The sequence below is a fragment of the Triturus cristatus genome, chromosome 8 (assembly GCF_964204655.1).
Source record: "Triturus cristatus chromosome 8, aTriCri1.1, whole genome shotgun sequence".
Classification (NCBI taxonomy): domain Eukaryota; kingdom Metazoa; phylum Chordata; class Amphibia; order Caudata; family Salamandridae; genus Triturus; species Triturus cristatus.
The window spans coordinates 883,578,949-883,606,354 of record NC_140591.1 but is presented as its reverse complement, the minus strand read 5'-3'; the positions used below and the strand labels follow the sequence as shown (position 1 = coordinate 883,606,354).

At 40.7% G+C, this 27,406-nt stretch overlaps 1 protein-coding gene across 1 annotated transcript in view; it reads right to left on the bottom strand.

The window, feature by feature from the left end:
• Positions 1–21,413, bottom strand: part of LOC146805218 (organic solute transporter subunit alpha-like) — a 628,012-nt gene extending 606,599 nt beyond the window's left edge. Inside the window, exon 1 of the mRNA XM_085622418.1 lies at positions 20,967–21,413. Within this exon, the coding sequence (XP_085478544.1) occupies positions 20,967–21,042 (76 nt within the window). The 5' untranslated portion in view covers positions 21,043–21,413. The remainder of the gene's footprint in view (positions 1–20,966) is intronic.
• Between the last annotated feature and the right edge of the window lie 5,993 nt (positions 21,414–27,406).

Here is a 27,406-nt window from a genome sequence, read left to right as displayed (position 1 = left end):
AAGGCTTTTCTATCTACTTTTACATGTGATTATTTTGTTTTTTTTGTTATATTAATCTTTATGAAATGAAAGTTAGTATATTGGATCAATTCCTCCAGGAAATGTTGCCATTTTAGGAGAGTTAGATTGAAGAGTATTGTCAGACTGCATTAAAATATGGGTGATGTCCTCCTAACCTCTCAGAAAAGGAGAAACTGTACGTGTATTATCAAAAATGATTGGAACATTGTGCATACACAGCGAAAAGAAGAGGCGCTACAACAGGCAACATTGCTTCAATACAATCTCTGTAGTTATAAGAGGTGTAAAGTCCTAGCACCCATTAGGACCCTACATGTGGGGAGGGTAATTAAGAGCAGCAGACCATTGGAACCATCGAGGGTTGCTTGGTGCAGCCACAGCATAAGTGATACCTGAACTTGATTGGGACCCATAGCATTAAATGGTCTAGTTGAAAGTATATATTTAGAAATATATATTTGACTACAGGCGCTAGAAAGCCAAACATGATCGGCAAGACAGAGGAGTAAATAACATTATTAGAGACAGTCATTTTAGTTGTTTAAAGATCAGTCATATAATTCGGCCATACTATGACTGGAATAGGCACTGGTCTGGGGGTTCTTTCTGCCTGTATGAATATAAATTAAACAAAATCATCTCTAGGGTTTTTTTTCACCAGCTGCGTTGTGTAAGTCAATCCATGCTTTATTTTGCAGTACACTGTTGCACTTAATCCAATATCTAAGGACTGTATAAGTTAGGTCACTGCTGGTCAATTATATTACCTTTGTATTAAAATATTTATTTTGGAAAAATCAAAATATTTATTTTGACGGGCAATCTTTTTCAGTTTTATCTCTTTTAATAACTTACCTATTGTAAATAGGGTTCACAATTGAGTGAATATTCAATACAATGTTTGTTATGGCAGTTTCATATTTTTCAATAACTGTATTCAAACTAACCAAGACAGAGACATTTCCAGTTTTGTGTAATTTCTCCTATATTATGTCATGCAATGAATCACTGTTGCATGGGTACCAATTTAAACGATTGCATGAGCACCACTTTAAATGATTACCTGATATTTGTACTTACGGGACTATGATGAGTTTTGGTGTATAGACAAATCGAGATCTAGTTAAAGGGAATGATTACTACAATAGCAATTACATGGAGTTCGGCAATAGAATTACTTATATATTGTACTGCATAGTCAATTATTGAAGCACTTGAAGGGCCCTCACCAGTATAAATAGAATGTATGTCATAATTCCACCACCTTTTTAACATTAAGCATCTAATTTCTCTCAGTTTCTTTAACAATTTTAGACCATACTGATAAGTTTTGTATTTAGAATGAAACAGAACTTGGGGTTTATTCCAAGCCATGTCATTGTTCTTGGACATACCTAACGTTGTATCTTGTAAATAAAAGAATGCTAGAACTCTTTTGGTTCTCACTGTACACCGTAGGCCTGTGACATAGTTGTTGGGGAGATGCGTTGAAGACAGGCTTAGAAAGTTTAGTTCTGACTTACATGCAGGGAAACAAAGATGTGTAAAACTACTCTCCACGTGTGGTGTGGTTATCGATGAGTACCTGGGCTGGTAGGATGCTACAAATAGAAACAAGACAGGGGGTACTAAGCACATACACTGAAAGCGCTCTTCCAGAGAGTTTGCCGTGATCCAGCAAACTGCTAGTGCAGTCGAAGTGCTGAATCAATGCTGGCACCAGTGGAGTCTCAGCACAATGCCAGCTTGTGTAAAACGCTTTAAGATAAAGAAAGCAACATTGAAAGTCTGCATGTGGGTTGCCATAAACTGAATGAAATGTTAGCTAATAAAAGGTACTGTGCCATTAAGCAAATTAATGCCATACACTATATGGTGCAAGAATGCTAAAGGCAGATGCAACCAGGTTACGAAAGCAGCACATAGCAATAGTTCAGTACAGATTAAACTGAAATTCATGTGCTATGAAACAGAAAGTAACCAGGTGTTTGTGAAGAAACATTTAAGCACAAAGCCAACCAAATATCAAAACATTATCTTCTTTCATGGAGTAGTAGTGTACAAAGTTTATCTATATTACTGAAACCACAAATGACTCATCGTGCAACAGCATGCTTTGGAGCGGCCACAGAAAGAGGGTCAGGGTTGTGCTAGAGAAGTTGTCCCCGAACAAAGAGAACAAACCACCAAAGCTGAAGGGGTGGGGCTCAGATTAATTCCCTAGACCGCCATCTAGTAAAGAGCTTTGATGGAGAGCCAGCGTGAAATCCATGCTCCAAAAGTTGTTAAGGCTGACCCTGAAGCCAGTTCACTGACAAAATATGGAAACTACAAATATCATCGGTCATAAATATCGAGTCAAATATATAATGTAAATAACAGAAAAATCGAGAGAAAACAATTAATGATATATCCAACACATAAATATAATTTTTTAATATTAACATAGTTAAACATAGTAAACATTAAACATATTAACATTAAAGAGTAAGAGAACGCAAATTAAATATATTTAAATAAGGTCAAATTATATATAAATGTTATACTATTTTTTTTTAAACTCATATGTGTATGTTTAGTTAAACATATATAGTTTAAAACTAATAAAATAATAATAAAAAATTCTAAAAAACATACCAATTTAATTACCAATTTAATTAAACACAAAAAAGTAAACAAAATAAAAAATAACATTTTATTAAAAATATATTACATATTACGAACATTTGTAAATAAAAATAATATAATGTTAAATACACATCATAATATACATGTAAACAATATAAACAAAACTATAACATTTTAGGACTAATACATATACTATTCCCACTCCAATCCCTGAAACAGTAGGGAAATTGTTCGACTCGAGAGAGGTAAAATGTATTATTCCCACTCCTGTCAGTGCAACAGTAGGGAAAGCATTGGACTAGGCGGTTAACATTTACTATTCCCACTGCAGTCTGTGTAACAGTCAGGAATGTATTGGATTGCCTCGGGGCAAATATTACTATTTCCACTCAAGTCAGTGTACAGTAGGGTAAGTGTTGGATTGCTGAGGGGTAAAAATTACTATTCCCACTCCAGTCTGTGCAACAATAAGGAAATTGTTAGATTGTGGAGGGGTAAAATCTACTATTCCCACTCCAGTCTGTGCAACAGTAGGGAAAGGGTTGGACTCGGGAGGGGTAACATTTACTATTTCAACTCCAGTCTGTGCAATTTAAGAGTGAGCAGTTCACTTCAAACAAATAACATATTTAACAACTACATTAAATAACAACAAATATAAATATTTAAATTAAAAAAATATGATTACAATGTCTAATAAACATTTTAAATTAATACAATATATATATATATATGATTAAAATACATTATACTTTCACAATTGTAACAATCAAGAAGTATATTGGTATTTACAATTAAAACACATAACAAAATTAACACATAACATAATAACACATTTTAAAACTATAAATAACTATTTTTTACAACATTTACTACTTAAATAACTCCCTACCTTATACCGCTACAAAGTAAACAACACACACCTAAAGTATATCTTGAAATTATAATTTATACATTTTACATAATTATCAAACAAGTAATAGTAATTAACTAATAATGAAATATTTATATTTAATTAACTTCTCACCCTTAATCCCTAGAAACGCAACAACACACAGCTTATATATATTTTTTAAATATCTTAATTACATAATTTACATAATTAATTAGCAATTAAACAATTAAAAACAATTAACGAATAATAAATTAATATTTAATGACCTTCCCACCCTTTACTCCCACAAACACAGCAAACTGCACCTCATATATAACTTTAAAAATGTCTTAATTACACAATTTACAAAATGTATTATCAATTTAATAACGATTATGAATTAATATTCATTATTATAATTAATTTCATTCACACTCTTCACCCCTACAAAAACCACAACCAAAAATATTAATAACAAATTAAATTAATTACACAATTTACATAATTATCAATTAAATAATAATAAATACAATTTAATTAATAAATAATTATCATTACATTATTTCTCACCCTATACCTCTACAAACTCCAAATCCCCACCTAAAACTAAGCGTAAATAAAAAATAAATTACACAACATAATTAATTATCAACTAAATAAGTAATGATAATTAATAATTAATTATAATTAATTATAATTAATTTACTTCCCACCCTGTATCCCTCTGAACCCCACAACCCCCTACAGTATTGTAAATACAAATAAACTGTTAAAGGGATCCTATTTGATAGGAAGAACACATGGTCCAACATGGGGGCCAACAGAGCCCTCCAACTGGAAAAAAGTATTATGGGCATCTTTAGGTTCACGAAGAAATTAGGTTCCAAACCGATTGAGACAATAAAAAAGGTATATCTGGCCAAAGCCGTCACCGTTGCCACAATAGGGCCGGCCTATGGGGAACTGTGGATATTGCTCCCCTCCAACAAACGGAGGACAGTTTCTCTTAAGAGGCTAGTAGCCCTTCCCTGAAGCTGCTCTAACTACAACTGCCACACTGAGCTGGGCATAGCATACATCCCAGATTACATTCATTTAGCAACAATCCTGTTGTGGCATTCAGTTTGGAGAAGGGAGACAGTCACCTTTACCCAGAACATCCTGAAGGATTGCCTGAAACTTGATCAAGCACACAAGCTGACATGGCTACAGTGTATCAGGGACACCTTGAGAGCCATGGGATTGTGGGAGTTATTTGAGAATCCATATAGCTGTATGACAATATCTAAGGCAAAAATAAAGGGAATTTTCTTTTCTTAAATGGCAAGAGAAAGAATGGAGGCTAACTGCAATAAACCTATGGTGAGGCTATATCAGAGAGCCCCCATGTTACCAACAGATATATATACTCCTATTTAAATGTTGTCACAAATACCCAACAACGATACATTCTAGTAAGATTCAGAATAAATTATATCCGGCTGATGCTAGTTCACCCCATTAACACTACTATAGAAGATCTTACAGCTCGTCCTTATAATGGCGAAGGATCAAATAAAAACAATCTTGAATGTCAAGTTTAATCCAGTGCCAAATGTAGCTTATGAAAGATACAACTTAAGGCGACGTCTCCACAGAAAAAGAAAACATGTTACAGATGTGGACTGTCCTTTAAACATGAATGTAAATGTCCCGCCATTGGACAGATATAGACGAGCTGTGGTAACGCGAACCATTTCATGATGACTGGCGAAGAGAACAGTAAGTGCATCACAGCGTGAAGACAAAATGGCCGACGAACACTACCTCAGTAACGTTTGACACACTCCCAAAGGCCCATCGGTCACACCAACTGAAGTAAATCAACACCAAATGAAGTCGATCATCATCTAAATCATCGACAAAGAGTTCCTCAGTATCAGTTTCCAGCAAAAGAAACAATTACAATTGTGCAATGTCGATGTTTACTTAAAAAAGGCATGACCAATTGAATGTGAGGGGGAAAAACCCAAAGGGAAGCAAAATTGACACGAAAAAGCACCCAAAAATTCAAACATTGTTCGGATGGTAACTCTAAAGGGTGTTTGATACCATTCATAATTGACAGCGGTGCATCGATAAATATCCATGGTGAGGTATCAAGAATTGTCTCCATTTCTACAACTTATGAAGTATACACATGGGCTGCTTCGAAGCCCTTAAAGAGTCAACGTTCATTTGAAGCCACAATGAAACATAAGAAAATTGTGTTATAAGCACCTATTCATGAACTGCAAAGAACAGCTTCAAGTGCCTGTTTGCTGAGTTTCAATACTGTTGCTGATGTGGGACTGATATCAGTGAACTACAATATGAATCCTCATCATGAATTTCTAAGTCCGTTTCCAATTCTGTAATATGGGTTCGGCATACTCAAAACAATGAAAGTAAGGTTATATATGAATCAGGATGTTTGCCCTATTGCTCAAAGACACAGACAAATTGCGTTTCACTTGCAAGAAGCTGTTGAAAAGGAACTTAGGGCCTGATTCCGAATTTAGCGCATGGGATAGTCCATCACAAATGTGACAGATATCCTGTTTATCGTATTTCAGGTTTAATTATATCCTACGGAACTTGTAATATGGCGGACCGGATATCAGTCACGTTTGTGACAGAGTATCCAATCCGCTAAACTCGTAATCAGGCCCTTCATTTGCTTAAACATGACATAATTGAACGCTCCGCTTGTCCAACACCATGGGTTTCTCACATTGTAGTAGTGCCTAAAAGAGTCAGTGCAGGAGCTGTCACATACGCGTTGACATGCATCAGGCCCACAAGGCAACTGAGCGAGAAAAACATCCTGGTCCACACATTGCTGATATAACTCAATTCAATGATACAAAGTTATTCTCTCTACTCAATTTAAATAAAGAATATCACCAATTGAAACTTGAAAACAAATCCAGTTACATTATAACCTTTTCTACACATTTTGCTCTGTTTCGCTATAAGCGATTGAGTTTTGGTCTATCTTGTGCTGCAGAACTTTTCCAAGACATCATTCGACGTATCATACAGCCTGTAGTAAATGCATTTAATTATAGTGATGACATATTGGCTTTTGGAGCCACACAGAAAGACCATGACAAAGTTCTAATGCAAAGTTTGTTATTTGCTGAACTATGCAGGCTTGACTATCACAGCTGACAATTGTGAATCCCACGAGAAAAGCTTGAAATTCTTAGGCCATGTCTTTGTTGATGGGGGCATGAAATCTGATCCTTCTAAAGTGCAAGTGTTGTCTACTGCGAACCTTCTACAAGACATTTCTATGTTACAATCATTTCTTGGCATGGCCAGTTACTGATCTAGATACATAAGAGACTTTGCTACTGTCAATGCACCATTACGAGAACTAACAAAAAAGAATGTGTCTTTCATTGGTCACGTCAATGTGAGAAGAGCTTCCAAAAAATCAAGCAAGCTATTGGGAATGCCACTGAAATGACCTGCTTTGATCCCAAACTTCAGAAAGAGGTTGTAGTTGATTCTAGCCCTGTCCGGTTAGGCGCAACCAAATGCCCGGAGACATATGCCAGTAAAGGTGTGTCACAAATGGAACATGCTTACTTGCAACCTGATAAAAGAATGTTTGCCAGTGGTTTGGGCTTGTGAATATTTCAATATATTCTTGTACGGAAAGCCTTTCACAGTAGTGTCTGATCATCAAGCACTGTTGACGATATTTGGCAATGCCAAAGCCAAAATGCTTCCTCAAATTGAACGGTGGGGTCTGAGCTTACAAGAATATAACTATATGATTCTTCATCGTCCAGGGAAAGATCAGAATCCCGCTGATTATTTTTCAAGAGTGCCACTACAATGGCCTGGTACCCCATCTAATGCAGTGGAGACTTACATCAGTTCTATTGTGAAATTGGGCATATCAGCTGCCTTGTCTTTAGAACAAATTTTCACTGCTATGAGCCAAGATAGGGACATGTTAAAGTTAAAAGACATTATTGGTCAACAATCGTGAAAGCCACACTCTACACCTCTCATTGATGATAGTGAGTATCTGAAGTTCAAAAATATGAGAAATGAGTTTTCAGTGATTCAAGAAGGCCTCATTTTGTGAGGCACACAAATTGTTATTCTATACAGTCTGCAGCAACGTGATCGAAGTTGCCCATGAGGGACATTGAGGAATAGTTGCTACCAGGAGGGCTCTCTGTGACGAGTCTTTTTTCTTAACTCTATGAAAAGGCTGAACAAAAATTAAACACTTGTCATATATGCAACTGTCTTTCATCTCAAGTTATTCACACTGTTTGAACTTGACAGAATTGCCACATCATGCTTGGGAGAGAATTGCTATTGATTTCTTTGGTCCTCTTGAGAATGGACATCATCATCTAGTCATTAGTGATGAATACTCCCATTTTTCATTGGCAGAAGACCTTTATACACTACACATGAAAAGTTCATTAAAAAATTAGATGACATCTTTGTGACACGAGGTGTACCTAAAATCTTAAAATCTGACAACAGCCCACCTTTTAATAGTCAAGAATGCTAAGACTTTCTAAATCACCTCAATATAAAGCATCAAAAAAGCACTCCTCTTCGGCCCCAAGCCAGTGATCTGGTAGAACGGTTAAGGAGTACTCTAAAGAAAGCTGGTCAGCATGCTGCATTGGATAAGCTCAACTTCAAAGTTGTTTTGAATACTACTCTTCAAGCTTACAAGTCAATCCCTCACTTACGATGGGATAAAGCCCTTCAACTCTCATGTTTAAAAGAGCCATGATGACAAACTTGCCCCAAACGACCAACTTCAGATCCAAGAATGAGGAAGACATTCATACTTTGGACTTTGGTTACAAACAGATGATGAAAATATATGCTGACAGACAATGTCATTTAAAAGATGTAACCTTTACAAGAGGAGATTGAGTGCGTGTCAGACTACACAGAAAAAGAAAGTCTGATGCTCCTTTTGAGGCTGAGCCCTTTACCATCACTAACACCAAAGGGGACATGGTGACTGCCCAGCATCCTGGGAAGTCCCTTAGGAGAGTTTCCTCTCATTTATGACATGTGACCTATCACTCACCAAACATCGATGTCAATGTAAAGACTGGGTCCAGATAGACTGTTGATGACTCTGCGTTTGCTCATGATTCCACCTCACCTGTTCAGATCAGTGACCCGACCGCCAGATCCCGGTTTTCAGTTTCCCGATCAAAACGTGTGATTCAGGCACCAGAACACTTTCTTGATAGAGTTATAATTAGTTTATGTATTCATTTATTTCAGAAAAGTTGTAACTTTTTATTTAACAAAGCAGTAGATGTAGTGTCTTGCAAATAAAAGAATGCTGGAACTCTTTTGGTTCTCACTGTACACCGTACGTAGGCGTTGGGGAAGATCAGTTGAAGGCAGGCTTAGAATGTTGAGTTCTGACTTACACTCAGCGGAATAAAGATGTGTAAAACGACTTCCCATGTGCGGCGTGGTTATTGGCGAATACCTGGGTTGGTGGGACACTGCACCTAACACGAAGGCTGAATTTAGGAGAAATACTTTATAACTCCAATGTATAGTCACAAAGAAGAGGATTGGTAGACCTTCATCATCTCTCCCTCAGATCAATTTTTTTTCAGGATTTGTTTCATTTTGATGGCGGTCAGACTGCCACCGACGGGCTGCCGGTGGGTGTCCGACCACCAACAGCCATTTGGTCCAACCGCCACATTTTAATGCTGGCAGTCGGACCATAGCAGTCGGAGTCCAGACCGTTGCCTCCACCAGGATATCAGATCCCGATGAGGCAGAGGTCGGAGTTACGTCCCAGAATGGCAGCGGTGCCTAGCTAGGATTTGGATATCCCTTTTCCAGCAGCCTGTCCATGGCGTAACCCTGCTATGTACAGGCTGTCAGACAGGAATATGGTGGCCCCGTCTGTCATGGGCTGTTGCAAAGTGGCCACACAAAAAGAGTAAGGGGTAGGAGGAATATATGTCACACTTTGACCTCCTGTAATGACCTAAACACACATCAAAGAAGTAGGATTCATAAAAACCAGATCGCTATGATCTATTGGATACCGGGGGAGATAGCCAGGTGTCTTAAACTGCCCTCACACACAGCAAGCTGTGTCATGCTTCATCATAGTGCTGCTAACACACCTCCGCACTCGCGAACGCTGGAGGTGGAGCAATAGGGAGGGGGAAGACAATACAGCACATAGAAAAAACACAGAACGGGATCAAATGTGAAAAAAGTGCAGAACTAGTGATATAACTATAAAACTGGACCCCGGGTGTCCTCAATCTGACTTTAATAATGGACTCCCTGCCCAGAATAAAAAGAAGGTCAAAAACTAGACCTGTGGATGGAGGTATGGTAGACTATAATGAATCACCTACCCCACAACTCTGCAAACAAACGTCGACATGTTCTGAAAATATATATGGATCCTTAATGGTATGTCACCACTACTTCCAGTTTTTTAGATCACAAGCTATTACATTGCCAGAGTTACATCAAGAGCCTTTACCTTACATATACACACACACACACAGACACACACACAGCGACATACTGCAATCTCGGAGGAGTTAGATGGAACAGTATCTTTAGCATGCATTAAGGAATGAGAGTGATAACCTCTCAAAGAAGGAGGATCTGTATGATTATTATAAAAAATGCTTGGAAATTTTGCCCAAACAACAAACATTGGAAAGGGACAAGAGGTAACCTTGCTTTGATACATTCTCCGTAGCTATAAGAAGTGTAAAGCACCCATTAGGACCCTTTAAAATGGAGAGTGATTAAGAGCAGCAGACCATTGGAACCTGCTAGGGCTGCTAGGTTCGGTCACAGTATTGGCCTGTCCAGGCTGTAGGAAAATCAGTAAAGGCGACATAAATGGGCTGATGTATTTATCAAAATCAGCTTTTAGTGCAGTACGTTATCTAGGGTTGATTAAATTATGCCAAACTATGGTTGCTGCAACAGAATAATATATTTTTCTGATACCTGTGTCTCCAGATAATCTAACAGTCTCCTTGCAAAGAATTTGCCAGCTTCGTCAAATGGGATTATCTGCATATAGCTTCTAGGAGATAATGTGTTTTTTTTGTATAATAACTTGCTACTACTGCCCTTCTAACTTCTGGTAACTACTGGCAAAAGATCCAGAATATATAACCGTGCTCAAAGACTGGCTGTAGAAATTCACCCCATAGGTGACGGCTTCTTTTCATAAATGATACCTGTACTTGATTAGGACTCATAGCATTAAATGGTTTTGTTGAACATATGCATTTAGCAAGATAATTGACTACGGGTGCTAGTGTGCCAATATTAGTTGGAAAGACAGAGTAGTAAAACAGCATTATTAGAGAGTAACATTAATGAATTGAAGGTCAGTCATACAATTTGTCCATACTCTGAATAGAATAGGCACTGGCCTGGGGTTGTTTGTACCAGTATAAAAAGCAATTAAATACATTTTTCCTTTTTTTGCCAGCTGCTTCATGTAAGTCAATCCATGTTTGATCTTGTAGCACCCACTTGCACTGAGTGCGCTATATACAGGCCGTATAAGTTGTGTCATTGTTGGTAAATAAATCTCATTATGCCTTTGTGTTAAATTATTTATTTCGAAGGGCAATCAATATTCAGTTTTAAATCTTTTCATAACTTACCTATGGAAATAGGGTTCACAATTGAGTGAATATCCAATGCAAAGTGTGTCATGGTGGTTTTGTACTCTTCAATAACTTTATTCAAACTAATCAATACAGAGACATTTCCAGTCGTATGTAATTTCTCGGATATCATGTCATGCAATGAGCTAACTTTCCTTGACTATCAATTTAAACAATTACATGAGATTTGTACTTCCAGTACCTCCTGATCCCTTTCAAGCACTATGCTAAGTTTTGGTGTGTAGACTGTGATGGCAGTTCCTGCCAATGTTAAGAAATGTAAGTTGTTTCTTGGGCCAGAAGACATCTCTAATATTGGTGGGCGAAGGACCCATCTGTGTGGCAGGAGTAAAGTACTCTGCCATATCAATGGTTTAACTTCCATCTGTCAAACTCTAAATCAAGCCATGCGTAACTAATTTTAAAAACGTAACTTTAAAATATGGGTTTATGATATTCATTTTTTAAAGTTTATGTAGAGGTAATAAGGGGTCCTAGGGTTTAGGGATGGATAGTGCATACATGTAGTAATGAGTTTTTTGGGTTCCAGGCAAAGGCAGCTGGTGTTAATGTGCAAAATAGGCATCACCCTCTCACCCTTAGGGGAGAGGCAAGAAAAGAATTACAAAACACCAAGCAGGAGCGGGAGAGAACACAGCGGCCGGCTAGTGGCGCATCGTGGGCGCTCCTGAAGTCGGGAGTAAAGTTATGTTTGGAGGACTAGCTATTGGCAATAATTTAACTTACTGGCTGTGGTGAGGTGTGGTCTGCTGGCGGGGGAGTCCTCGGAGCCCCCTTCGGCAAAGTTGAGCACGGCACTTGCAGACTCTCCATGCGCTAAGTTGCACTGGATCAAAGCCCGCGCAAGCTCCGCAGGGGATGGATGGATTGAGACAGTACAGGCAGCCTGGTCAGCTGGGAGGAGTTTGATGGGAAGGAAGCAGAAGGCTTGGGGCAGAAGACTGCTTCAGAGGCAGTTCTAAGGAAGAGGACTAAGAGGAAAGGAGGCGCCAGCCCTCTTCCAGCAGACATGGTTAAGGAGTGGGGGGGATTCCACTGGCTAACCTGGAGGGTAAAGATGTAGAAACAGCACAAGCACCGGCAGCAGCACCACTTTACGATAACAAAACAAGAGAAGTTAAGAAAATGCAACAGATATGCACTGAGAAGTGCAACAGTTGAGTTGTACACTAAGATGCTGTTTACCCCTGAAATTAGACCATTGAGACCAAGCACCTAAAGTGTATGAAGGAGCCCTAAGCAGATCAGGCATTGAAAGGTGAAGGTATGAGGAGTAAAGGGGTAAGATTAAAAAAGGGTCAGGGAGCCAAGAACAGAAGTTTAAGATGATCCCCTTATTATAGATGTGTTTTAAGTGATGCCAAAAACTTTGATTCTGAAAAATGGGAAGAGGGAAAGCAGAGGGAGCCCCAGAAACAACGTAGGAGGGAAGCTGCAGAAGTACACTGTCCTGTGCTTAATAGTGATATGGCAAATTTAGGGGGGTCAGACTTGTTAAATCCGAATAGATTACAGGACCTGACTGTAGATGAATCACAGTGCATAAACATAAAGGAGGATGCCCTTTATTTACAAAATGCAGCATCAGGAAAAGCCTACCCGGTGGCAGGTGAAACAAGTTTTTCAGTACAGGGAGATGGTTCGACAGCCCGAGATGCCGTAAGTAGAGTGACGGAGGCAGCAGAGGTATCTCAAAAACAAGCCCCACCACAGTTGCAGAGCTGATCTGGACGCTAACTATGGAAATAAGGAGTAGATTTGAGACGTCAGAGACAAATCAAAAGGATATAAGAATGGCGCGTGACAACCTGGAAAAAAAGTTCAAAGACCTAGTTGCTAGGACCCAAGTGCTGGAAGCTGCAGTTAAGTATATAACCCTGCAAGCCACAGCAAATAAGGAAAGTATTAGTCTCCTGAAAGAAAGTGGGGAAAGCATGCAGAAAATATTTGAGTTTTTGGAGAACGGTTAAAGAAAGAACAAATTGTGCTTTTTGAAAATTCCGAAAGGGGCTGAAGGAGACAACTTAAAAAATGTTGTGGCAAAATGTATTAAAACTGGGACACAAGTGAACTGCTTGAAGCAAGATATTATTAATGACATTCAGAGGATACATAGAGATCCTTTCAGGTTAAACCTAAAGCACCTGAATGCCAGCAAAATTCTAGTGAACTTTCAAACATATAAAATGAAAGAAGAAATTATCTCCAATGCATTAACATTGAAGTCTCTCAAGGTGAATGGGATAAGGTCAGATATTTATCAGATCACTACAAATAAGCAATGGCAATTAGTAAAACTGTTGATACCATTGAGGCAATTAGGTGCTATGGCACAGTTAAAATTCACAGCTACATTGCGAGTGATGCGTAAGAATAAAATGCTTGCTGCATTTTTTCTCTTAAAGGAGCGCGGATGCGGGCGTGTGCCTTTTTGAAAGTTTTCATGTTAAATGTAGCCCCGTGTATTAGTATGTAGGGCTCTGGAATTAACATGAAAACGTTCAAGAAGGCACGCAATCTGCTGCCATCTATTAACAAAAGGCATGCAGCAAGCCTAAAAACATTACATGTACTTTTACAATCACTAATATATGTTAGTGATTCTGAAAGCACACGTCCTGCTTCTGGTCTTGCTGAATGCCTTTTGTTAATAGAGCGTGGCTGCGGGAAGATTTTGTGCATTTTTGAAAGTATTCATGTTAATTGCTGCAATTAACATGTATACTTTCAAAAATGCACACAATCTGCCCGCAGCCACGCTCTATTAACAGAAAGCATGCAGCAAGCCCAGGGCTTTAAGTGGGATGGGTCCTGCCCATGCTGAGTTTTTAAAAGCCGGTGCTGAGACAGGTTCCAATCAGGCACCACACCTCTTTATCTATTTATCTATATGTTTTAGTTATTAGGAAACAGTTATATGTCCCCCAATTCAATATTAAAGTTTTGAAGGATAATTCTGACTCAGCGGCCCCATAGGAAATGAGGATGAAAGGAGGGTTCTCCAGGGTAAGGGGGGTTCTTTGGTAGTTTTAGGTATAGGGGCACTGGGTGGGGAGCATTTGGGGGAAGAATACAAAAAATACTAATTTATTAGAAATTGGCCACGGAGCTTCCACTTCTGGGAGAATATTGAATAGAGAATGGCTGGCAACCAGAGAACTAGAGTAGAACATGGAATGTCAATGGCCTAAGAGTGAAAGGAAGAAGAGAGAGGATCTTGCAGTATTTGAAAGATGTTTTAGCCAATCTTGTTATCCTGCAAGAAACGCACGTAACTGAGGATGAAATGAAGGAACTATTTAAAGCTAGAGGGTGGGTTCAAAAGGTTGTGTGTACCACTCAACAGTTGACGACAAAGGGGATGGCAATCTTGATTAAGAAAAATCCATACATTACTATAGAAGATAGTACAGTAGATAGAGCAGGCAGATGGGTTATAGTGAGTCTTAAAATGTATAATGAAAGGTATACATTGGTCAGATATTATGGTCCCATTATTGACAATGCAAGTCCATTTACGGGGTTGTTTTGTTGAATTTCTCAGATCCCGCCATCTTGGCCTGCGACTTTAATGTGATTTTAGATAATTCATTGGATCGCTCCATCAACAGTAGGTCAGTTATAAACAGTACGATGGTGTCCCAATTTTAAGTCTCCATTGTCCAATTGAGATTATGTGACATATGGAGGAAGAGAATGGCAGTCAGGAAGGACTTTACATATAACAATAAAAAATATAGACATCAATCGAGAATCGATTTTTTTATTAGTGGACCAAGGACCTAGAGACTATATGGAAACAATTGCGCATGTGGGTGTCCATTTGTCAGATCATTCATCAGTTTCATTAGTCCTGTCTGTGTCTACTAGATTAACACAAAGAAGGTGGACTATGGATCGTACTCTGCTGTTAGAGATGAGGCAGCGATAGAGGTACTTAAAACAGAGTCTAAGGAATTTTCCTTCACAAATATAGATAGTTCCCCAGTGGGAATAGTATGGGATGCATATAAGGCCTTTTTGATGGGAAGAATAACCAGCCTGCAAATACTTAGGAGGAAAAAATGTATAGCTGAAGTAAGTAAGCTAGAAAGTAGTATTTAGCAGCAGGAGTTATTAGATGTTGTGGGGGAAAGTGAGAAATTAACTCTACAAGCTTCTCTGCAAGCTGTCAAAGTGGATTTGGCAGGGTTAGTAGAGGACAGGCTAAGAAAAAGGTGGCAGGTGCGTAAAGTATCTTTGGGTTACCAGTGCTGCATGTTGATATCACTAATGAGATTTAAAAAAAGCTGGTCTTCTATCTGATTCTCTTGGCTCAAAGTGAGATCTGTAAAAATTGGATCAGTAACTTACCACCGACTGAAGTAGACTGGGTAAAATCTATTAAACACACAATCAGCCTGGATAGAGCATTAGTGAGAGAAAGAAAACACTTCTGGTCTCTAGCCCTAAATTGGTTAGCTCTCAAATGAAGTGAAGTGGTTAAGGGATGGGACAGGTCCAATGATTATTCCTTCTCTATTTTCGGTCTCCTACTACCCTTGTGTGATCTGCAGTTTGGCTGGTTTGTCCAGGGCAGAAACCTGAGGGAGAAGTGTATGGAACATTATGATCATTGGTATAAATAAATAGCTCTGGTAAGTGCTAGTTCAGGGGTGCCCCAGAACTACATAGAAAAGGAAAAAATGGCAAGCAGCTGAAATGAACTTACTACTTGCTTGCTACTCTTGTATTTATAATAGGGCAGCTGTGAGTAACTTTGCAGAGGTACAGTCCTGCTGCGCACAAGCCTGCTAGGCGAGATATTCTTTGACCAGCAGGCACATGCTACAGCAGTGACATCATGGCAGAGGGTGTCCCAACTTACAATACCGTGAATAAGGGTTCTTATTGGGTGCTTACACAATGGCCCTGGGAGGAGTTCACAGAACTCCATTCATTTCAATGGCAGGGTAGGGACAGGCTGAAAGAAGAAAGGTGGTATTGGAAAAGGTCCAACCCAGTGCCATGGAAACATAAAGGCATTCCAACTTGAGCCAATTATATATTTTTTTAATTTGAAAACTTTCCAACATCCTCGCTGACAAAATATTGGCTATGCCCCTCCACTCTACGGCCCTCCACTCTACTTACACCACTCCACATATTTCCACTGCAGACCATGACACATAAATACACTACACATGGCTCCACTCAACACCACACAATTCCACACCAAACAATTCCACTCCACACCACATAATTCCAATCCACACAATATAATTCAACATCATGCCACAGAATTCAACTTCATTACATGTCACTCCACGCCACTCAATCCCACTCCATGTAAATCCACACCATGCAACATTCCACTCCACACAATTCCACTCCACACCATGCAACATATTAACATTAACAAAACACATAATTCAACTCCACGCCACATACATCCACTCCGCATGGCTCAACGCCATTGACATTGACAGTGCGAATAGCTCTCTGCTTGCCGAGACCTATTGGCTTTGCCAATGCTTGCTCTTGTTGTAATCTCCTAGCGGCATAGCAGAAATGCTACTGATGGTGGGAGCTCTTTCAATAACACGCAGATACCCTCTTGGCGAACTATGTATCTGGTTCTTGCTGATGTTCTTCCACATTGATCTTGTCCTTGGTCCTGAGCCGTCAAAACAGCCCTGACCCCCGAGCCCTAACATCAACCCTGAGCCCTAAAAACAACTCTGACCCTCCCCGAGCCCTAAAACAACCCCGACCCCTGAGCTCTATAAACAATGCTGACCCCTCCCCCCCGATTCCTGAAAGCAACCCGAGCCCTAAAAACCAGTCCGACTCTCCCTGAGCCCTAACAACAATCCAACACCCCCCACCCCCTTGAGCTCTAAAAACAACTTTGGTCCCTCTGAGACTTAAAACAACCCCCATCCCTAAAAACAACCCTGACCTCCCAAGCCCTAAAATCAACTCCGATCCTGCAAGTCCTTTAAACAACACCGACCCCCCTTGAGCCCTAAAAACAACCCCAAACACCCGAGCTCTGAAAACAACCCCCCCAAGCCCTAAAAACTACCCCATCCCTAAAAACCCGGCCCCAACCTCCCTCACCAGACCACCTCCCAGAGCTCCCCCTCCCGATCCTTCCTCTTTCTGTACCCACCCATCTGCGCATCTAGACCCCTCCCTGCCTTAACCACGCATATGCATGGCTAAGGTAAGCATGGTTGAGCTTGTGAGGAAATGCCACGCGTGGCTGTGCCCGCGTTGTAAACGTCGTTTCACAAATTAGAGAGTATATTAACAAAGAGGAAAAGGAAAACTTACTGACCTAGATGTTTGTTGCAGTATACTATTTGTTAAGTTGTTTTTTATAGGCTTTAAAGCATTTTATGTAGTTTTGTTGCACTCACAAATATGCTCTTGAAATAAAAACAAAAAATATTATATTGTGATTACACATTTTTCACTCTATAATTCAAGTACATTTGGTTTTAAGCAGGGCAGCCTTTTCCCATATGAGCTGTGCAATTACCAAATAGCCCCTTCCATCTGAGAAAACAGTGCACATTGTATTCTGAAATGAGATTGATAAACTAAATAGCCAACTGTGCTTGGTAGAAGTTTTCACCCAGCCCTAAAAGCAATGCTGCAGTTTAGCATGAGAAACGGAATTGCGCTATTATGTGAGTGTCCATTGCATGCTCATAATGGGACCTTATCAAAGGAGACCCAAATAGTGACACAGAAAACAAGAATTTGCAATGCAATCGGTCTTGCCTTTAGGATCTTATATGTATTTAGCAATGCAGCACATTAACCTGGGTGCTGAAACATCTACTGTTCTTTAACGTGGAGGAAAGTAAGAACCAAACTGCGTGACATGCCAGGTTTGGGAACACATGGAGAGAAAAAATGCTTTTCAGCGGGAAATGCTTTTAATATAATGTTTAAAAGTTTTTAATATAAAATCAGGGCCTTCGGTGGTCATATCACTGAAAATACAAGATTTAAAAAAATATTATTGTCTACGTGTGCTTGTGGAAGACAATTTCTATGGACTGGAATCTAGAGAATGCTAAAGTGATTCTGGTATTTTACTGACCTCTGCTGGTCGTTTTCTATCAAGAAAGTTAAATAGAGGCAGTTGCAAGAAAAATAAAAAAAATAAAGACTCACAGCAGAAAGCAATTCTGCTATTGTACTGACCTCTGCTGGTCGTTTTCTATCAAGACAGTTAAATAGAGGCAGTTGAACAGAAAAAAAGTCCCTAAGCGGAAGCAGACAAGTCCTATGGCTGATCTCTAGAGCCCACATAGTACATCGACATATAAGTATATAATAAGTATATACTAAAGTAGTGGGGCGTGGCCTGAGTCCATCATGGCTGCTCGGAGCTGATGCTCCGAGGTAGCCCAACACCACAGCATCCAAGCGCGGCACTTCATCCCACTGAAACCAGCAGAATAAACTCACTCCCGACTTCGGAGCATTGGGAGCGTCTGCCGTTGTGGGCACTGTTCCCCAAAACCATTTTGTTGCCGTATAATCGGTTAAAACTCTCCAGACGATTATGCCTCAAAATGGCACTGGGGTATAGCTGACTCGCCTCAACACATAACAAGAGCAGGGGACGAGAAATCAGGATCAGGCGACATCGGATGAGTGGCGAGAAACTGAGCTGCCCCCTCTGCATCCCCGGTAAGCACAGAAGTGACCCGGTGTGGCTGCAGGTAAGTGACTGCCTTCAAACGGCAATTGGAGTGCCACAGTGACGGAACCTTGGTCACCAGTATTTTCTGGTGAGTCAGGGCACAAACGAAAGCACCCTCACCGGCCGGGAATGGTGTTGCAGGACGGGCCCCCCTCAGCACCCAGACTCGCAACAGACACGCCATCTTACGGCAAGGGCTGGTGGAGTACCATGTCAGCAGCTCCGGGGTGTACATCACGGTGCGTGTAACATAATACGGTGGGTGCACCTGCAAATGCACAGCAGCACCGGAGTGCACTCGCAGCGCTCAGGACCAGCAAAGCGGGAAGTAATGCCTGGCAGGGAGCCACGGGAATGCCGATGGGGCTAGCAGAGAGGGAGCGAAAAAGAGTCCCTGCTCCACCTGAAGAGAACAGGAAGGTGCCAGGCTGGGCGGCCTGGGATTTAGAGATGGATGATGATTTGGAGGTGTTGCTGGAAAGAGCGAGCTGGTTGGTTTCGAGCCGAGGGCACGAATGGGCTCTTGATGTTTTTGGAACTTGCTCCTTTGACTTTCTGACTTAGACTCTTATGCTCCCCGCCATTTTGTGACTGTCCCTGTTTCCATCACTCATCACCCCCTCCCATACCTCTTCCCTCCCTCACTCTACTATATATGTAAATATGTAATATATAATTGTCCAAGCCTAATCACTGTTAAAAAGTAATCCTGAGTGAATTTACTATTTGTATATATAGAACTCTAACCACTAGTATATGTAATAGACCTTTGTATTTACTACCATTCCTATGTGATTTTAGAGTTTATCTGTGTGTCCCTGAGTGACTTTAAAACTTATACATGTGCAATTTTTTCCTGTTTATATCTCTTCTTGGAGTGACTTTACACCTTGTACATTTGCTATTTTTTTTCTGTTTGTATCTCTTATGCAACTCATGTAATTGAAAGTCCTTATGTAACGCAACTGGTTCTTTTGTAAAGCGCTCTTACTCCTTCGGGTAATGTTCGCGCTATATAAAATCGAATAAAATAAAATAAAATAAAACAAGAGGTCTCGAATGCTCAATCTAAAAAGGAACAGTTATTTGACAATAACAAAAGCTCGTTTGGTACAAAAATTGCGCAGCATACCAAAAAAGTGACAAAAACAGTTTTGAGACCAACAAAAACAATAAGAGTTACTCTGAAACTCACACAAAAGTCAGATTTCCTATCTTCTTTCAAGGGGCATCCACAAAAGCAAATAGGTGGTTATTTCAAAATGTTTTAAGGGCTTTCACCATGTAATTAAATAACACCCTCCCCCCCCCCCCCCCCAGGCCCCCCATAAAGGTATGTACTCATTTTAAATACAGACATTGATTGCAACACCCCAAAGGAGTGCCCCTGGGTACGGTAAAACCTAAATCAGGCATTCAGGTAATGGCATTTAGCAGTGGGTACGATACACACATAAGGGATACTTGAATACAGCTAAACAATATGCTCTGACATTCTTATTTAATTAAGGTTTCAAATAAAATAATACACTTTTGACATAGCATTAGGGGCGCGGAAGGCGAAGCTGTAACAGAACACTTTTTTTTTTCAGCTGACACTGACAACTGATCTTAAGTACCTCGAGTCTAGCCATGTGGTACACACATTGGTAATTAACGAAAATGCCACTTCAAGACATCTTTGTATCGCCTTACAAAAGCATTACAAATGAGGCCTCTCTTACAAGTGTAAATATCGCTGGGTCTTGAATCTCACAAAGTTAACATTGTATCTGCTTATAAATGTTACAAAACTCTACCCAGCCTTCAGGTATTAGGCAAAGAAAAATGCAATGTTTACGGCGGTCGTTAGATACAAACTAAGAGAAAGAAATGCTCCCGAAACTGAAGCGGAAAGAAACATTTTCATGAGAAAAAAAGCACATTTCACTAAACTTTTTGAGCGGGGAAAGGGGGCATCGAAAAGGATTACAACTTTTGTTTATCTTTAAGATTTCCGAGTTTGTGAACTTACTTTGTAAAATCTCGTGAGAATACGGCGCCTGCCTGCTGGTGCACACAGGATTTGTATCGTTCACCACGAGCTCCATTCTCCGACTTTTTACCTAAAATGCCTTCCTTGCTCGTGAGGTTTTGCTTTAGAGGCTTGTTTTCTCGCCGTGTTCCCTGCTCGCCTCCTCCTTGCCGACTGCAGGGCTCGTGGGAACTGCTGCCGAACAATACCGGCCGGCCAGTTTCTCTTTGTCCCTTCCAATGAGGTTCTGCGGTTTGCAGAGTAAAGGAGTGCGTTCGGTACCTTCCACTTGGCTGGAATCCTGGCTCTCTAAGCTCCCAGCAGTTCTGCAGTTCAAGATCTTGTTAAACACCCGCCCGCTAAACATCAACCAAGGAAAATAATAAAATGCAGGCTGTAAAGCTATTATCCCAGGAGCCCTTAAAGCGATCTGAAGTTCTGGACTGTGACTAAGAGTACGCTGCATTCATCCAAGAGAAACAGTATTGGGCAAGAGAGAGTTCAAAGGGTAAGACAGCGCTGCACAGCTTTCAGTTGGATGTCTGTGTGCAATATTCTTACGTTGTAAAGTAAGTAGGTCTGTATTTCTCCATCTCTCCAAAGGCGAGTTGTATGGATTTGAACGTTACGTGAACATAACTGGAGAAGTGTGGAGCACTCGGACTGCAATAAATAAACTGAGTCTGAGCACAAACGTGGTATTTCAACCCCTTAACTGCTGGCCTCAACGCCCCCCACCACACACACTGTTCTTGGGCCGTTTAGGGGTCGTTTGTGCTTAGGGATCCATAACTTTTTTCCACATAAGGTATCCACGTCAAACCTGTGTCCTATTTCCAGAGCATCCTGGGCATTCAAAAGGAACCAAGGCTTGTGCATTCCCCTGGAGAGGACCGCGAAAAAAAAAATAGGAATCTTTTGCGTTTTGGGTGAAAAATAGGAAAAAAAACTACTTAGGATAAAAATCTCTGCCCCCACCCAAAAAAAATGGCATCTACAAACGGTTTGCTGTACTAAAGTTACCATCTTCCCATCTATCAGAACATGCAGAGCTGAATAAAAAAAAACTTATTTTGGAACACAGATCTTGCATTTTTTAAAGAGGTAGCCCATTTTTCCTATTTTTGTGCTTCCAGTTTGTGGTGGAAACCAGAGTGAAACCCATGGGTTGTGCAGGAAAGCAATAGATCTCTAAAAGGTAGACAAAATTCCAAATTCAGCAAGGGGTGAAATGTGTAGATCCGTCAAGGTTTTCCCAAAGAAAATAACAGTTCAAATTAAGAAATACTGAAAATTAGTAGGACAACATGGTCATTTGTTGCAACGTTATCATCTGTAACCTTTTGCCACAAGGGCCTTTTTACAAAAGCAATATACCATTATGTCCGTTAGACCTTTCTGGTTGGGGGTTATATAGGGTCTGTAGGTTCTTCAAGAACTGACGGTACCCAGAGCAACAACATAGCTGCACTGTACAATGTATTTTGTTTGTACACCGAGTAAAGACCAATTCATACGGTGAAATAAGTAGAGTGCAAAATGTGTATCAAGGAAACATATGTATTTCTGAAAGGGCACATGATATGGAGTTTAGGAACAGTGGTTATTTGTATATCTCTGAATTTGTGGGTACCAATAATAGCGTATGATTTAGAGGAAATGTTTCAAAATGTCTTCTTTTTTATACACTTGCATACATATGAAAGGCAAAAATGAAGCAAAATATAAAAGTTAATAACAAATGTTCTACCATTCTATGCTCCCACATGTCTTCCAATGAAAGTGGTACTGCACCTGTTTGGGTGGGCCTAGTAGTGCCTGCAACAGGAAACGCCCCAAAACACGACGTGGACAGGACACTTTTTTTCAATGAAAACCAACCCTGTTTTTGCTAAGAGGGTAGCTGTAGATTTGTGGGCCGTTGCTCAGCCGGCACCTAGGGAAGCCTAGTAAACATGCACAATTTTTAAAACAAGACACCTGGGGAAATTCAGTGTGGGGTGACTTGCATGGCGCTCACTGGGTTCTTTTACCATGAATCCCTTGCAATTGTCAAACTTTGACTAAAAACACACATTTTCCTCATATTTCTGTTATGGAAAGGTCTGGAATCTATGGTGAGCCACAAACTTTCTTACTCCCAGTATTTCCCTAAGTCTTCCAATAAAAATGGTGCCTCACTCGTGTGGGTAGGCCTTGTGCCCGCAACAAGTAATGGCCAAAAGCACAGCATGGATGCATCATGTTTCCACTCAAAACAGACCCTTTTCTTGCACAGTGGGTAGCTGTAGATTTTGGATCCTAACTCAACCGGCACCTAGGGAAACCTAGCAAATCTGTAATTTTTTTAAAACTAGACACCAAAGGATATCCAGGGTGACGTGACTTGCGTGACTCTCACCAGGTTTTATTTACTCAAAATTCCTTGTAAACCTCAAACCTTGAAAAAAAACAACACATTTTCCTCACATTTCTGTGATGGAAAGTTCTGGAGCAGCAGGGAACCACAATCTTCTGTCAACTGGGCACTCTCCCAAGTCTCCCGATAAAAATGGCAATTCACGTGTGTGGGTAGGACTAGTGCCTGCAACAGGAAATGGCCCAAAACCCAATATGGATGCATCACCCTTTTCCACTCAAACCTGACTTTCTTTCCAGTGTGGGTAGCTGCAGCTCAGCCTGCACCTAGGGAAACCTAGCAAACCTATACATTTTGTGAACTAGACACCTAGGGGTATCCAGGATGGGTTGACTTCTGTGGCTCTCATCAGAATTCTTTTTACCCAGAATCTCTTTCAAACCTCAAATTTTAATTAAAAACACATTTTCCTCACGTTTCTGAGATGGAAAGCTCTGGAATATGTGGAGAGTCTCAAACTTCCTACTACCGGGCATTTCTCCAAGTCTCCCAATAAAAATGGTACCTTACTTGTGTGGGTAGGCCTAGTACCCACAGCAGGAAATGGCCCAAAACACAACATGGATGCATTACATTTTTCCACCGAAAGCTGGCCCTTTTTCCAATGTAGGTAGCTGTAGGTTTGGCACCCTAGCTCAGCTGGCACCTAGGTACCCTAGCAAACCTGTTCATTTTTTAAAAGTAGACACCTAGGGTGATGCAGGATTGGGTGACTTGTGTGGCTCTCACCATGTTTGTTTTACCCAGAAACCCTTGCAAACCTCTAACATTGACTAAGAAAACAAATTTCCCACATGTTTCTGTGATGTAAAGTTCTGGAATGTGCGGGGAGCCACAAACTTACTTCCACCTTTCATTCCCTCAAGTTGCCCAATAAAAATAGGCCACCAAGTATCACACCTCTATAGACTACTACGCCCCAGCTCAACCAAACGTAACGAAAAGACTCTCAAGTACTGGGAGTCCCAACTTGGAGACACACTCAGCGAAAAAGAGATCCAGATGCTACGGACGTCCCCCACACAAAGCAAAATAACCCCGGTGCTAGCTCAGACACAGTTCTGGACATTACACAAAATCTACTGGACCCCGGCACGCGTGGCGACCCTGGGTCTGAAGACCAATGACCAGTGCTGGAATTACAATAAGGGAAAGGGGAACCTGGCCCATCTTTTATATTACTGTCCCAAAGTCAAATCATTCTGGGAGAAGATCTTCACCTTCTTAAACAAAATGTTAGGTTGCACTCTAAAAACGTAGTTTGCCACCCTGGTAACTGCTTTTATTAAGACAGATGCAGACTCACAACAAGACAGAGACCTACTGGATCTCCTTCTGACAGCAGGAGTCAAAATGGTACTCAATAAATGGAAAGACACCTCCAAGGCAACGTTTAAGGGATGGCTCAACTGGGTGACGTATCTCAGTGGAGCGGACACAGTGGCCCTACGTGATTCACCATGGAGACAGCCTTGCAGGCATCCCTGAACAAGTACATAGACCCACATGAGCCGCCCTGAATAGGTCTAGTATAACTACCAGGAAAGCAACCCTCATAAGACAATAGCGATGTAACAAAATCTCCCTGCATGCTATATCTCTTTTCTCTCTCTATTCTAGTCCCTATCCTTGTCCCTCACACTCTTTCTCTTGCCCATACAGGACAGTAGATGGGGGGCAGCCACCCTACCGGAACTGTATTACAACTAACACAGCCAATTTGGGCTGCCCTGTAACAACAAGCGATGCAGTGTACATGTTATATGTTATATGTTAAATGTCATATGTTGTAAAAAAAAGATAACAATAACAATCTATTGAAATAAAAAAAAAATGGTACCTACCTTGTGGGGGTAGGCCTAGTGCCCATGATAGGAAAGGGTCAAAATGCAACTTGGGTACATCACATTTTTCCAGTCAAAACTGACCCTTTTTTTGCAAAGTGGGTAGCTGTGGGTTTTTAAATCTAGCTCAGCCTGCACCTAGGGAAACCTAGCAAAGTTGCACATTTTTGAAAACTAGACATCTGGGGGAATGCAGGCTTGGGTGACTTGCATGGCTCGCACCAGGTTCTTTCCCAGAAACCATTGCAAACCTCAAACTTTGTCTAAAAAACACATTTTCCTCACCTTTCTGTGATGGAAAGCTCTGGAATCAGTCCAGACTATAATGCACTTGTAAATCAGCGAACAGAAAATCCACCATGTTCTGATGGCGGATAAAAGTGTTGAGCAGGCCTTAAGCAAGTCCATGATTTCCTAAAGTAGAGGAACACAAATGCTATGACTGCTTCCCCAGTGTAGTGGCCCATGGAAGGTAGGTATCCATGCACAGCCATTGAAAGGTTTACCTTATGGTAGCTCCACCTTGGTCAATTGTCCCAATACTCCACTTTTGTATGGTACAAAATAAAGCATGTAGGAAAACACTGGTCTGACTGAGATGGGCACTGGGGACAACAAAAACAACTCTCATTCCTCTTTCCTTGCTAAGAGCAGACTCTACAACGACAACATGGTTGAGTCTTTTTATCTGTTTCAGGAATGCGATTGGCAAAGTGTAAATCCTGAAGCCTTGCCATGTCCTTCAGAGCATATGAAGTGGAGGCTGCTGCCTGCTTCTATAGCAGTAAGACTTTCAATGACAGTCAACCGAAAGTCAATGGAAGACATGAGTCTTCCCATGGTGGCCTGACAATAAACAAAATACGCATTGTATGTTGCCATCTTACTCAGGTGGGTAAACAGTTTCTTATACCAAGTGCGAGTTTTATGATTCCCATTGTATGGCTGAAGACCCTAGTCATTCTACTCCATTCCACCCATGAAGTTGTTGTAATCAAGTATACAGGTGGACTTGTGAACTTTGGCCATCTGACCCCAAACCATAACGGGGGAAGTGCTCTCATCATGAATTGTAGTGAGCACCTACACATCATGCCTATCAGAGAACTTGACTTCAAGCAATTCTGTTGAACGCAATACAGTGCTTTGGGATATCTGAAGCTTCTTACAAACAAGCTCCTTCAGGAATCCTTTTCGGAATCAATGGACTGTACCACATGACACAGTGTTAGCTTTGGACAGCTCATTGAACATTTCTACACCCATATAGAAATTTTCCACATAAAGGATATAACCTTTGCGAAGGAGTGGCTGGACAAGGTCCCATACAATCTTACCTGTGACACTTAGTTTGGGAGGGCAACCTACAGGGTTTGGAGTGGAGTCCTTCCCTGCATACACTCTCAAGCTGTACACATAGCCAGTAGGGTTCTCACACAGCATGTACAACTTGATGAAATATTGAGTTCTTTTGCTTGCAATGTACTGTCCAAACAGTCGCCACCCTTTGTACAGGATCAAAGACTGATCGATGGCCACATTCTTTCCAGGAGTATAAATCTCTGGAAATTTGGTAGAATAATGTTCCACAACAAGCTGAATTTTGAGCAACCAATCATGATCTGGATGGTCTCAGGGCAATGCAGAAGAATTGGTATTGAAATGCAGCATACACTGCAATAGAAAAAACACAATATTTGCTAATGTACAGTGCAAAGATGGGGGATTACCCAAAACATGTGAGTTGACTGGTAGGACTGCAAGCTTGGTATGTGCACTGACACTATTTTGAGTGTAAGGCCTAAAAATATCTTCCACTCCCCAAGAGAAGTGGGAGTCCACTGGTGTGCCCTAGAATTAGGCCCTAAGAGTGCCTCTATGCTCCCCCAGAAATTATCCAGCATGCAAATTTGGGAAGCACACATTCCCAGAAAAGAATGGCCCAAAAGGGGGTCATCCCGTATGTTAAGAGGGCCGATTTTATGACAATTTCACTTTCAACTTTGTTTTTTACCTTCTCTGGGGGTGCGATTTTGCCCCCCAGGAGAAAAATCACATTTGAACAAAAAATAATGCCTCCCCGGGGCGGTCAATCTATTCACCACAAAGGCCCCTCAAACACTGGTCCCTAATGGCCTAGTGGGGTTTCCTGGCTCTAGAGCGTGGTGTGATTGCGA